This window comes from Apus apus, chromosome 6 (genome assembly GCF_020740795.1).
Source record: "Apus apus isolate bApuApu2 chromosome 6, bApuApu2.pri.cur, whole genome shotgun sequence".
In the NCBI taxonomy this organism is placed as follows: Eukaryota; Metazoa; Chordata; class Aves; order Apodiformes; family Apodidae; genus Apus; species Apus apus.
The window spans coordinates 38843911-38856450 of record NC_067287.1 but is presented as its reverse complement, the minus strand read 5'-3'; the positions used below and the strand labels follow the sequence as shown (position 1 = coordinate 38856450).

General features: G+C 40.2%; 1 protein-coding gene across 11 annotated transcripts in view; it reads left to right on the top strand.

The window, feature by feature from the left end:
* The window catches only part of PCNT (pericentrin), a 90306-nt gene that overhangs the window by 16049 nt on the left and 61717 nt on the right, over positions 1-12540 (top strand). For 10 of the 11 annotated variants that reach the window (XM_051623757.1, XM_051623764.1, XM_051623760.1 and 7 more), the window contains 12 exons: positions 63-155; positions 363-539; positions 1574-1829; positions 3560-3618; positions 3750-3924; positions 5200-5333; positions 5795-5906; positions 7548-7580; positions 9009-9273; positions 9541-9628; positions 10009-10225; positions 11580-11818. In XM_051623757.1, coding sequence (XP_051479717.1) covers positions 63-155; positions 363-539; positions 1574-1829; positions 3560-3618; positions 3750-3924; positions 5200-5333; positions 5795-5906; positions 7548-7580; positions 9009-9273; positions 9541-9628; positions 10009-10225; positions 11580-11818 — 1848 coding nt within the window. The remainder of the gene's footprint in view (positions 1-62; positions 156-362; positions 540-1573; positions 1830-3559; positions 3619-3749; positions 3925-5199; positions 5334-5794; positions 5907-7547; positions 7581-9008; positions 9274-9540; positions 9629-10008; positions 10226-11579; positions 11819-12540) is intronic. The other variant, XM_051623765.1, reaches the window with a different exon arrangement.

Here is a 12540-nt window from a genome sequence, read left to right as displayed (position 1 = left end):
GAGTCTTGGCATTTCGCAACGCTTAAGGTAGTAATTGCAAATGTCTGAATGCCTGTTTTCAGATAGAAGAGTTAAATGCTGAAATAAAAGATAAAGTGGAAAACCAGCAGAAGTTGGAAGAAGAAAGAAAGGAACAGATTGCTTTCATAAAAAAGGTAAAGGCTGTAATTGGGTTTATTTCAGAAAAATAGACTCACTTTGTGTTGTTTGTCGTTTAAGCAGTATAAATGTTTTAGAGAAGCAAAAATCTATTGTTTTCCTGTGGAGTCCTTGATTTGGGGTCAGGAGGAGGGGAGTGTTCTGGCTCAAGACTCTACTAGGGGCTAACGAGCCATGTTTTGAAGAAAGCTCTTTCTCTGCAGGTGCACGAACGAGAGCACGATCGTGAAATCTCTGAACTGGTGACTAGACACCAAAAGGAAATGGAGAAGGTCCGTGCTGAGCTAAAAAAAGAACAGCAGCACCTGTTGGATGAATTTCAGAAGCAAATGGCAGCTGCACACAAAGCAGAGCTGGAGCAAGCGCAGCTTCAGTCACAGGTGAAAAACCCCACAGGGCTCACCTGTGTTACCCAGCTGTTGCAGAAAAAGGATCCTTGCATACAATGTGTGCTGTTCTATGTAGTGCTGTGACTGAAAAATTAGGAGTATTCCCTTGGTGGGTGGTACTAGATACTTTCTACATTCTCCAGGATTCTTGTTGTCATTGTGTATTAACATTAATTCTGAAGAAAACTGAGTGCTTAAATGAATGCGTTTCTAAAAAAAACAGCAACAAACACCTACTTTTTCATTTTCCACGTCTTAATAAATTTAACAAAAATTACTAAAATTCATTAAAATTTAAAATAAACCCCTCCCACTTTTCAAGTTTCCCATTACTGTCATTAGGAATGTTTTCATGCTAAACTTAAACATGTGAAATTGACATTTTCCTCTAAACATTTACTGGGTTTTTGAACACTTCCACTAAATCAAAGTGGAAATGAAAAGAATGTATCTAGTATTAGGTCTTACTGGAAGATGTCTGTGTACTGTTTAGTTTATTTAAGAACTGAAGTTTGATTGGTCTGTTTTAGCAGCCATTTCTAAGTGTTGGATATTCCTTTTTTTTTCCATGAGACAGGATGAATTTTACTTCTACTTTCTCAACGCCGCTTCAGACTTTTTGCTTTTTAACAAATTATAACCAATAGCAAATAGGAGGAGATTTCTAACAGATGGGGAAAGGCTGGGGTGAGCTTTGCTCTGGTGACATTGTGAGGGAGTGGACAGTTGGAAGGTATTTGGTAGATGAAGTCAAGAGGTAAGGAACACCTTTTACTGTGCACTTAAAATGTGATGCGAATCTCACTGTGACAAAAGTCAGCTTATTTTCAGGGTTCCATCCCTGCCATGAAGAAGCACTTTTCAGACACAGAAAGGCAAAACTTAGGCGTTTTGATGTGGGAAACTGTTCTTTTCTTCCCCGCATAAGTCTAAACAGAGAACAATTGAAAGTGAAACTGGTCATGAGGAAAGCGAACACATTTCATTAGAGGGGAATGAAAGACCCTTCTTCTTCTCCATTACAGACACTGCACAGCCTTGAACTGGAAGCCTTACGCCTAAGCTTAAACAACATGCACACCTCCCAGCTGGAGCTTACCCAGTCAAACCTGAGGAAAGAAAAGGAAACTGCCCTGGTGGAGCTGCGGGAGATGCTGAACGACAAGCGGGCTCAGGAGGTGGCCATTCTGCAAAGCCGCCATCAGCTGGAGGCAGAGAAGATGAAAGAGCAGTGTCTGAAGGAAAAAGAAGACCTGAAGTCAAAATATCAGCAAGAACTAGGTATTAAAACTAGGCAATAATGGAATTGCAATCCCATCAATGTTTTTCTTCCTCCACAAGGTCCTGTCATGGAGCTGGCCTTTTGAGTGACAGCTGGTCGCTTGGATAGGGACAGAAGCTGGTGTGTGCAAGGCTGCACAGCTTACATGCCAAAATGAAGCTGTCCAGACCTAAGTTTAATTTTTCTTAAGCTATATGGGTGTTCTGCTGCTGCTTCTGTAAAATAACAGTGTAATGAGCTAGTTGCTTTCAGGAGGCATTAGACAGAGCTCCTCTAAAAAACTGCAAGTGCAAAGAGTTGAGCTCTTATCCCTTATGTGTCTTAAGTGTTTTATTGTCCTGGGTCAGCACTGACTGCTGTTGTGTGTCTGAAAAGATATGGAAATGCTTCCTGGTTTATCCTCTCAGTGGTTTCAAAAGGAGGACAGAGGAGTGAGCTGAAGGGCTCATTGAGAACCTGCAACTAGGTGTCCTTTGTTGCATGTGTTTGATATAAGATTGAATTTTGACATCAGCAAGAGGAAGGCTATACTTGATAGTACTTAAGGCCTACTGATGGAGCTCTGGTAGAGTTTGAGGAATTTCTGGAGAAATGTGAGGGTTGCAGAAATTCACTAAAGAAGTTTTGGAACCATTCCTTCACTGAGAGAAAAAGAATATTTTAAGGCTGTGTCTTTTTGACCTGAGAGTAGGAAATAATTTGTTATCAGCAATAATGGAGTGAACTGGTGGCATGGTGGGATTTGGGAGCAGGAGATCTGTATCCAGTTCTTAAGATCAGTGCTGTTTACATGTGTTTTGGCAGTATAGCTTAATAAGCGCATAACAGCCTTATAAAAGTTTGAATTTAGGGGCTGAGAAGGAGAATCGGATTAGATGATGCAGGAGACCTGTTGGGGACTTGTGGGTAGTGTTACCTAGGGGGCTAGTATAAAGACATTTCAGGGAAGGCAAGGGCTGGGCATGACCTGTCTTTTAACTGATATTTCTTCCTCTACTGGACCCTTAGATGGGTATCTGGCACCATTTTAGTCTCTTGAGTTCTCATTTCTTACTGAAAGACTTGCAATAAAGTTGTAAGCTCAGGTGACAGTCCATGGAAGCTGTGAGAAGCGGACTAGGCCTTTACAGGGTTCCTACAGGTCAGGAAAGGTGCTGAACAAGAAGTTGAAATGAATCTGAAAAAAAAATTGAGCAGAAAACAGCATCTGCCTTGCATTCTGTTTCCTAAGCAGGAAGTAGGAGGTTTCCTGCTTCCTTCTGCTGCCTGCTATTCTTTTGCTGTGTCTCTCGAGACTGAGATGATTCAAGCACTTAATAGTGATGTGCAGTGAAATGCTAACATCCAGAGTGACACTGATGAGCATTTGAATTTATATCTTCAGGAATAAAGGTGTGTAGGGGAGTGGTGGGTTGTTGTGTTTTCTTTCTACAGAGAGCATTACACTAAAAAAAAAAGACTTTCCTTTGCTAATTAAGCTGAACTTAACCTTCAGGGTTGTCTTTGCAGTTGTAACTTCTAGATGCTTATTTTCTAAAACAAAAGTGAATTCCTGGGGTGTAGCATAACAGGAGACTTGGACAGAATGTGGTACCTTGCACTTCTGCATGCCTTCCTATTCAAGCCCTGAATTTGATTCCCAACCTGGTAATCTCATCCATATTTCTACTTAAAATTTAATCATAACATTTTATGCAACTTTATTAATAATTAGTATTTTATTTCACAGTTGATCAGAGAAAGAAAATAGAATTGGAAATGGAAGAGACACATATCCAGGCTTTAGAGGTACAAATTCAGTTCTTCATACAAGAAAAAACTTCTTTCAGTCTACTACATGTTTATTTTAGAAGGCAAATGGAGGAGGAAATATGGGGGGGAAAAAGGTACTAATTTACTAAATGTGTTTGCTCTCTTAGAGTCTTAAAAGAGACTGGCAATTGGAGTCTGAGATGCGTTTGGAAAGCACACGTGAAGAACTGTCTGAAAAACACCAGACTGAAATGGTGGAACTGCAGAAAACTCTGGAAATGGAATTGGAAAAAGTCAAAACAGAGCTGGAGCTTCTTTCTCTTGAGAATGAACAGTCTAAAAGTAAGTGCCATGGTCTGGGAAGCAATTGTCCATGTTGAGCAATGGCAAAGCGAACCAAGTGTTTTTAGAACCTATGTAAAAGGCAAGTACAAGATATATCCATGTACTCTTACTTGAAAACTGGGCTGATGGCAAAAGACTGTGTAGAAAACAGGATGTAAATAAAAAATTATTTAAAGCCTCGTTAGCTGCCTTGCCTTTGGAATTCCAGGGAATATGAGCTGGAGTGTTTTCCTATTAAAGGGAGGTGCTGTTTTCCAATTAATATCAATAGAATCCATAGAAGGTTCTACTAACAAAAGAATGGGTTTGGATTGTGAATATTTAAAGCTTGATGGGACAGTAACTTTTTGAAATACTGTTCTGGAAGTGATGTTTTTGAGACTGTTGTAATTGGAGTTTTCATTAACTTGAAGAACAAAATCTGGATGAGTACCTAGGCAGGTACCTCTCTTTGCCTTTTGCTGAGGTGCAGGTGGGAGAGAGGACTATGAAAAGCTTGTGTAGGTCTCTCATATCTGACACGTTTGACAAGATAGTGGTTGACTGGCACAATTACTGTCAGTGATCCCATGAAAGAAGCCGTGGGATGTTGTGTGCCATAGAGTGAGAAGAGAGAGCCAGTCAGGTTGCCTGGCTCTGAGGCAGTCTGCAGGTGGGAGGCATGGGGAGTAAGACTCTCCAGATAGCTGGAACTGCAGTGCTAAGGGCACTGGATGATTCCTTTTCAACTTGCCGAGGCCTGTGCACCCCGTGCAGCTTACTGTGACTGGGATGTGGTCACTTGATTGCAGATTCTTTCTGGGACGGTCAAGATTTGTTGGCCAAATGAGGTAGCAGCAAGTTCACAGGGGTTCAGAGAGTGCCCAGTGCTGAGGCAGAGCACACTTGGCGTGAGCTCTCCTAGTCCTTCCCATTCATCTCTCTGCATGCTGCAGAGTGTGGTCATTGGAGAAATTCTGTGTTTGCAGGCTGTGAAGAACTGCTGCATTCCTTGTTCCAGGGATGTGCCTCTACCTCATCTATGCAGAGAGCAGATCTCATCCCTCTGGCTGTTGGTTCCCTCTTGGCTAACAGTGTGGGATGCAGAGAACTAGGAAGCACTGTGGCAAAGTGTTTGAATTTCAAGTACTTGACTATTCAAGTATTTTTTGCAATTCCCTGTAAGCTAGTGTGCTAGTCAGAGACATGCCTTTCTATTTTACTTTCACTGAAGTTATACAGGTTATTCAGAAACCAGGATGGTGGTATAACAGAACTAATTTTTAATTTTAGCAAAATGTGTAGACCTGGAGAAGCAACACCAGTTGGCCGTTACACAATTACAAGAACAGCTGCAGACTGAACATACCCAACACCTAGAAGATGTGAAGAAGAGCCAAGGAAAAGAACAGACTCTTCAGAAGGAGGTAAGATAGGTTTCTTTGTGTTTTGAATGATTGATTGCCCTATATATAATATAACAAAAACGGAACCATCTACATATAATTGAGCAACTTTTTTGTATTTAGGGATTTTACTGAAGAACTAAAATGTATCTCATAAAGTAGATAAATACTCTGGGAGTTTATAAAGCTGTTTTTCTGAATGCAATTGCCTGTGTGCCATTTGGTGCTTCTTCTGTATTTACATGCTGAATTTTCTGGTTTCTGTGTTCCATTAATTTTTGCCAGTGATGATAAACATGGATCAGGAATAAACTCCTCCCTTTGAGAGGAGCAGGTCTAACCATTAAGTGCTACTCGCTATCCCTGGGTCAGGAGCTGAGAGTCTGGTTGTCACCCAGTATTTCCACCTGTTTCTGACAGAACTGCCTGTTGCATAAAAAACAAACATTTAGAACAAAATTGTTTTTAAATGTTTTGCACAGCTGGAGGAGCTTCAGGTCAGGCATGAAGAGCTCAAGGCTCAGTCACAAGAAGAAATCCGGCAGCTTTGGTCTCAGCTCGACAGTACCCGAGCAAATCGGCAGGAGCTCAGTGGTATGTTCAGAACTGACACTTGTAATTTTTTACCTCTTCTCCATGTAGAAGTACACCACAGTATTGACATGAAATACTTCTAACAATGTACTGCAAACACACAGGTAGGTCACAGGAGCATCAGTGCGTTGTGCTGTAGTAAGCTGTTTCTGAAGTGAGAGGTGATTCGGTGTCAGATGACTGGTTGTTTTTGCAACGTCAAAAAGCATGGTGTGGCTGTGGGGAACAGCTCCCTCCTGCTGTTCCTCTTCCCACAGTGTTCCAGCATCCTGTAAAAATCTTCAGTGAAAAAGAAATACTTTTCATTGCAATGTAAAATTATGTATAATGTAGTTAGGTTAAATGGAGAAGATACTGATCAGTGCAATAACTTGCTCCTGTTTGTATGAATATATGCATGGAAGTGGGTAGGAATTCAACTGAGAACTGTCCACTGAAGGTAGATCACCACTTAGTGTGTGACTTTGAGTGGTTTATTGTGACTATGATGTATTTTCTTTTATTTGGAGATAAGTAAGAGACCAGTCTGCTTTAAAAGAAAAAGGCAGAAACACTTTCCAATTGTGTAATTAGATTATATCTGGAAGTAGAAGTTACTTTTTTTCCTCTTTCACATTTGAGGTGAGATAAACAAAATGCTTTTTCATTGACACTCCAAAGGAAGATTCACCATCTTCTGAAAGACTTTTCACTTTAACCCAGGGATTCTTCTCTATATTTTAAAGATATTTATATTTAGAAAAGAAAATAAAAACATTCAGGTGCTACTTCTGAAATAAAAATTGAACAATAATGTGGGGGTTTTTTTTCCTGAAGGGCTAAAAATAATTTCCCTTTTCCATAACAATGCTTCTGTTTAAAAAATAAACAAATCCCCTAAACCTAAAGGCCAAATACAAAAGAAAAACATTGTGCAGAGCAATTAAGCATGAATAGCTTTGGGTTTGTTTTTGTTATTTTTTTTAGGTTAGTCTTAAGTGTATCTTTATTGAGCTTATGAAAGCTTTAATGCTTGAGAGAAATTAGTGAATTTGAAATCTGGCACTCTGTGCTTTGTGAACCTTGAGATACCTGATTCAAGATTTAGGTGCATTAAAGCAGTTAAATTCACAGTGTAGTAATCGGAGATGACACATTTTTGGTTGAAATTAAGCAGAACATGTCTCAGATGTGTGTGTACAAACAGATACATGGAAGAAGAAATTCTGGAACAATAAAAACGCCAGAGACAAAGTCATTAACCTTGGCTCTGTGTGTTCACCTCGTACTGAAACTAACACTAAGGGGTAGTTGAAGCATGTTACATCTGCCTTTTGCTGTAAATGCAATTTCAGATTTTCTATAGAATGTAACTAGGTAGCTTTTGCAGTATAATAGGGTTTTGTGAGGATTTTCATTTTTTAGTGCGTTTTTGGTCATAAATTGAATACGTACTTTTTCTATCTAGTCAGACTTTACCCTGGCTGTTTCAGATCTCTGTTTTGATATTACAGTATTCTAGCAGATAGCATTGTCAGGAATTCTTGTATTTCCTCTCTGTAGCCCTAATCTTAATTAACATCTCAAATGTCTTTCCATGTTTCTAATCACTCACGTTCACATTCTTTGGACCCTTTCTATTTCTTCTTCATCTTGCTTGAGATGGGGAGACCAGAATGCAAGCCCATGATCCAGGTGAGGATATCTCCTTTGGTGTGTGAGTCCTTACAGTTGTTTTGTTTTACTCTGCTTTTCTTCACTTGAGTGATCATTTGCCAATGCATTTGAATTGGTTTGAGGACTCCTGGTGGTGGGTTCAAGCCACAGCAGCTGGACAATAGGATTGCTTCTCTAATGTAAGAGTGATATGCCAGTTCAAAACTGTTGAACACTTCTCCTGGCTTATTTTGTGCTGGCAGACTGCAGGTGAGGCAAAATCTCCCTGTGGCAGATTGGATTTTCCCTCCCAGTCCCATTAGTGGTGTTACTAGTCCCTGCTTGTCACTTGATTCCACAGGTCCCTGTGCTTGGCAGCAGCTCCCTTTGGAAGCAGGCTTGGTGCCATCTACTTACTCTTTCTGTTTGCATGTTTGCTGTGAGACTTTTTCATTGCCATGTGTGCATTTTTTTGTTTGCTCCACAAAAACACACTGACAATCAGCTCTATTGCTTCCTGGGTGGCATCCTCTCTTTCCATAAATGTTTCTGGGGTTTTTCTTCTTGCATGACGTAAGCAGATGCTTTTCCCAAGATCTTTCTTCTTGAAAGGCAGTTCATCTTCAGTTGATTCTATAGGGATTCAGCTAACTTCAGTCATCTAGGAAGTGGAGCCATCTGGGAATCTTTTTTTAATTCCCTCTTACGACTTTTGTGGTTTTTTTCCTGCCTTTTCACTTGCTGTATGTTACAGCTTCTTTAAAACAGAACATGGAGAAGAAAACTCTGAGAGTTCATAAGTATGCTGCAGTGCTGGCCATTGCCCTCACTGCCTGGAAGGAGGGTGCCTTGCTGAATCAGCCTTGGTCACTGTTCTCTACTGCATTCTTTTTATTTTTTTACATTATTTTATTTGTTGGATGGTTCTTTTTAATTCAATTAGCTTACCCCTTCCTTGAGCTAATGATGGGTAGTCAAACCATCATCACTAAAGGAATCCAGAATGGATTTTTATTTTTTCTTTCTTGTGACTTTGTTTTCTGCATAGTTTGTGCTAAAGTTGATTTTGTTGGTTGCATAATTTTCCCTGGAGCAAATAAAATGTTCTTGGCCAAACGATTTCTTCTGGTTGCTACAACAAGCAGATGTGAAAGTTGAGCAGTATTGCAGGACTCTGCATGTCGCTGGCCCAGACCTGAAGCACAAGGAGACAAGGAGGGCATTGCAGTCTGCTGGTAGTTGTGATTCTAGCAATGAGGATGGTTTCTCTGAATGCAGTATGAATGCAGAACATGGTTTTGCTGTCTTCTGAGGAAGAAGGGTTTTATCTTCCAGAAGTTAATCATCTCACGTAACTTGTGGGATAGCACTTCACTGCTTTCTTAAAATCTAAAAGATTTTCACAGAATGACTCAGCCTACAGATTTGTACATCTGAGTACTTGTGTTGGTTTTGCTTCCACCCCAGAGCTAAAAGAGCAGCTCCTGGCTCGTGCATCACGGGTGGAAGAGATAGAGCACTTAAAACAAGAATTTGAACAGCAGCGACAGCAAAGAAGAAGTGAGCATGAAGCTGAACTGGAGCAACTGAGACTTTATTTTGAAACAAAGTTAAGAGTTGCTGAAGAAAACTACAGAGAAGAATTGACTTTGCTGCATCAGAGACTGCAAGAACTGAAGGAATATCCACTGTCAGAGTTGGAAGTGAGTCAAGATCCAGCTGGGGACAACAGGTGATCTATTATTTTCCTTTCATCTCCTGTTAGGAAAGCATGCTTCCATTCTCTTTTTGAGTATATAAAAGATGTGGTAGCATCTAAATATATTTGGGTTGGGCATTAGGTTGAAAGCACAGTGATGGAAGTCATGAGTGCACAGTCCTGAGCAGTTGTTCTGGCTGCCCTGTGTCTACTTTCAGTAGTACATCGTAAGTCACCAAGTTAATTTAACTTAATTTGTGACACATGGTACAATCTTCAACTTTAAAATGCTTTTCTCAGTTCTTCTATTGCAGTTTTTGAAGAGGCTGCTGAGAGAGAGAGAAGGGATGCACTTGGTCAGCTAAATCAACAGCTGGAGCAACATCAGGTAGTATTTTTGATATATCGAAGTTCTGTTGTCCATTACATGACCTGCATAAAAATTGATGTCTGATTCCTGGCTCTTAGCAGAACATTGATTAATTTGAGACATTTATTAAGGTTTAATTATTTTTAATTAATTAATTATAATTTAATTAATTCATTATTGTAAATTAGCAACTTGAAATTCTTCTCAGCATAGCAGAACTGATGAAATATGGTGTTCTGTAACTTTGTGTCCTCCGGGTGGCAGGAACTGAGCAAAATCAGATACAAGCCTGTCAAACAGTTGCCTTGCTGTGCAGCTCATGTGGTGCTGTTGGTGAAATACTCCCATCATGGTTTCTTGAAAGCTGAAGATGTCTTTCTAACCCATTTCTTACGTAGGAGGAACTTGCCTGTTTGCAGGCAGAACTTAAAGAGCAACACAGGCATGAATTAGATTCCTTAAGGTCTTCCCTTGCACTGCAATATAAAGAGGACATAATGAAAATGAAGATGGATCTGTCAGACAAATATGTAACAGAAATTGAGGAAATGAAAAGAAAGCATTGCTTAGAACTTGAGCAGCTCCGTGCCCGACTTTCAGAAGCACATATTAAAGGTAAGATGGGCTGACAGGCTTGAAAGTACAATGGTAAGCTGCTTGCATGGCTTATATTTTTCTTTAAATATTTAAAGGCTTGTTTGAAGAAGTCTTCCATTTATTATTAGTTTACTCCAAACCACAGGGAGTGCTTAGCACGTGTTAATCCCTGGCTTTGAGCACTTCGCTTTTTGACTTTATTGACCTGTTGAGTTGGACATCCAGAGATGTGGTGACCCGGGGCTGATTATTCTGTAGTAAAACCTACTACAACTGTGGACTGGTTGCTAAAAGGAGTTGATCAGGTTTCCATTCTTGATGCCTAGAAGGGCACTGTCAATTCCTGAGTTAATACTTCTTGAAAATTTCTTAGTGTTTTCTGTCAGCTATGTTCAATGTCTCTTGTATGTGCATGAAATGGGTCCGTTCTCACTTGTTCTGTGTTCCATGCCTTTTTTACTTGGGTTCCTTTTGTGGGTTTGACAGTGCTCTGCTCATGTAACATTAATAATTCCTTCCTGTGTTTGCCAAGCTGGCATACGTTCTGGGATGAAATTTTTATACAAAGAGAAAAGTAATTTTAGGGAGCAGAATTTCTACCAGCATCTTTTGTTGTAGGGTTCAGGTTAAAATTCCTCTTTGGGCTAAATTTAATGAGACATCCTGTGTGTGGGTTTATGTAATTTCTTAACAGTTGCTGCTTTTATTGGAATTGTAATTTATAGAAGTATACTGCCTTGAATGGGTTCAATATGAAATGTATATATTATTGAGGTGCAAGTAAGGGATCATGGCAGTTGTTTCTGCAGCCTCTTTCTGGAAGCACAGAATGGTACACAGACATTTGAACTCATCATCCATAACTTACACTTAACTATATCACACACGTGGCTGGAACTGTTTTGCACTCTCTTGATTAGAAGGATCAGTACAACTTCCTTAGTTTGAAGTGATATTTCTTACCTTCATGTATTTGTTTTTAATACTAGACAGTAAATAAAAACTGCTTAAATTAGAACGTTTAAAGATTCATCCCATGTGCTTTTTGGGGAAGTGCCTTATGTAAATAGTGTGTGTAAAAGAGGAGATAAAACTTGCATAAATCTACTGCTGAGAGGAGGGAGGTCCTGCCACAGGTTTCATGATCCTTCCCCATTGTTCTGTGTTGGTTGACACTGATAAATATCAAAGGTGGTGATAAATGGGAACAGGGCACAAAATCGTCCTGGTAAGGGATTCTTGTTGGTTGTAGCTAGTATGGCTACTGATAAACTGCACAGCTGACAGCGTTCAGCTTTATTTATGTGCATTAATAGGACCTGTTAAAGGCAAATAAATTCCAGAATGTCTGTGTTGTTTTTTTTCATTCCAGAAATCACCAAACTGCGCTTACAAAGTGCTCAAGATGCTGCACGTCAGGTTGAAATGGAGGTGGCTACACGAGTGTCTGAGCTGGAGGAAGAGCACAGAGCTAAGCTCTCTCTCCTCCACTCTGAGAAACAACATATTGCAGGGCTTCTGGAGGAGACAGAGCATTTAAAGGAAGAGATAACGAAACAAAAAGATCTTTCTGTGCAGAATGAAAAGCATCTGAAAGAGGAAATGGAGAAGGTAAATCATATTACAGTTCTGTGTTTTGTATAAAGTAGGCAAGCTCAGATCTGTTGGGGCTGCCAAGGGAGACAGAAGCACTTATCTTTAAATGTGTCTAGTTTAGTGATAGTAGCTTCAGCTTTAAATGGACTTGCATGGATACACACAAATATTGGCATAAGAGTCTGAAGGTCAGAGCCCTTAGTGTGAAATGCTGAGTTTCTCTGCAGATGAACTTCTCTTGAAGAGCGCAGGTGGTGTGGGAAGACAGGTGCTTCAGGGGTTGATCCAGCCCACCTTCTATGGTGAAGAGGGTCAAGCATGCACATACCACTCCAATACAGGTGCATACAAAAGGTCCTCATGCTGAGCATCCCCCTGCAGCACATCCTAGTGTCCTGCTGCAGAAGTGACACGGTGCACTGGGGCGGTCACACGGTAATGGCCAATTCCACAGAAAGCATTGTGGCAGAGGGAAGAAGCCCCTCTGCTGAATGGGTCCCCTCTCAGAAGTGTCTGGTTTTGATAGTACTGTTTTTTGAAGCAAATAACCAGGAGTAATTTTTCAGTCCATTTTTTGAGGAAAGAAGGAAGAATAAGACAGCAGATTTCTGCTTTTGATTTGCTTTACTGTAGTTCTTACACCTTCACTTTCAGAGCCTTGGAGTTGAGAGAACCATATCTGACAGCTCCCCTCTTACCTGTTAAATCAGCTGTCCCATCTGAGAATCAACTGAGAT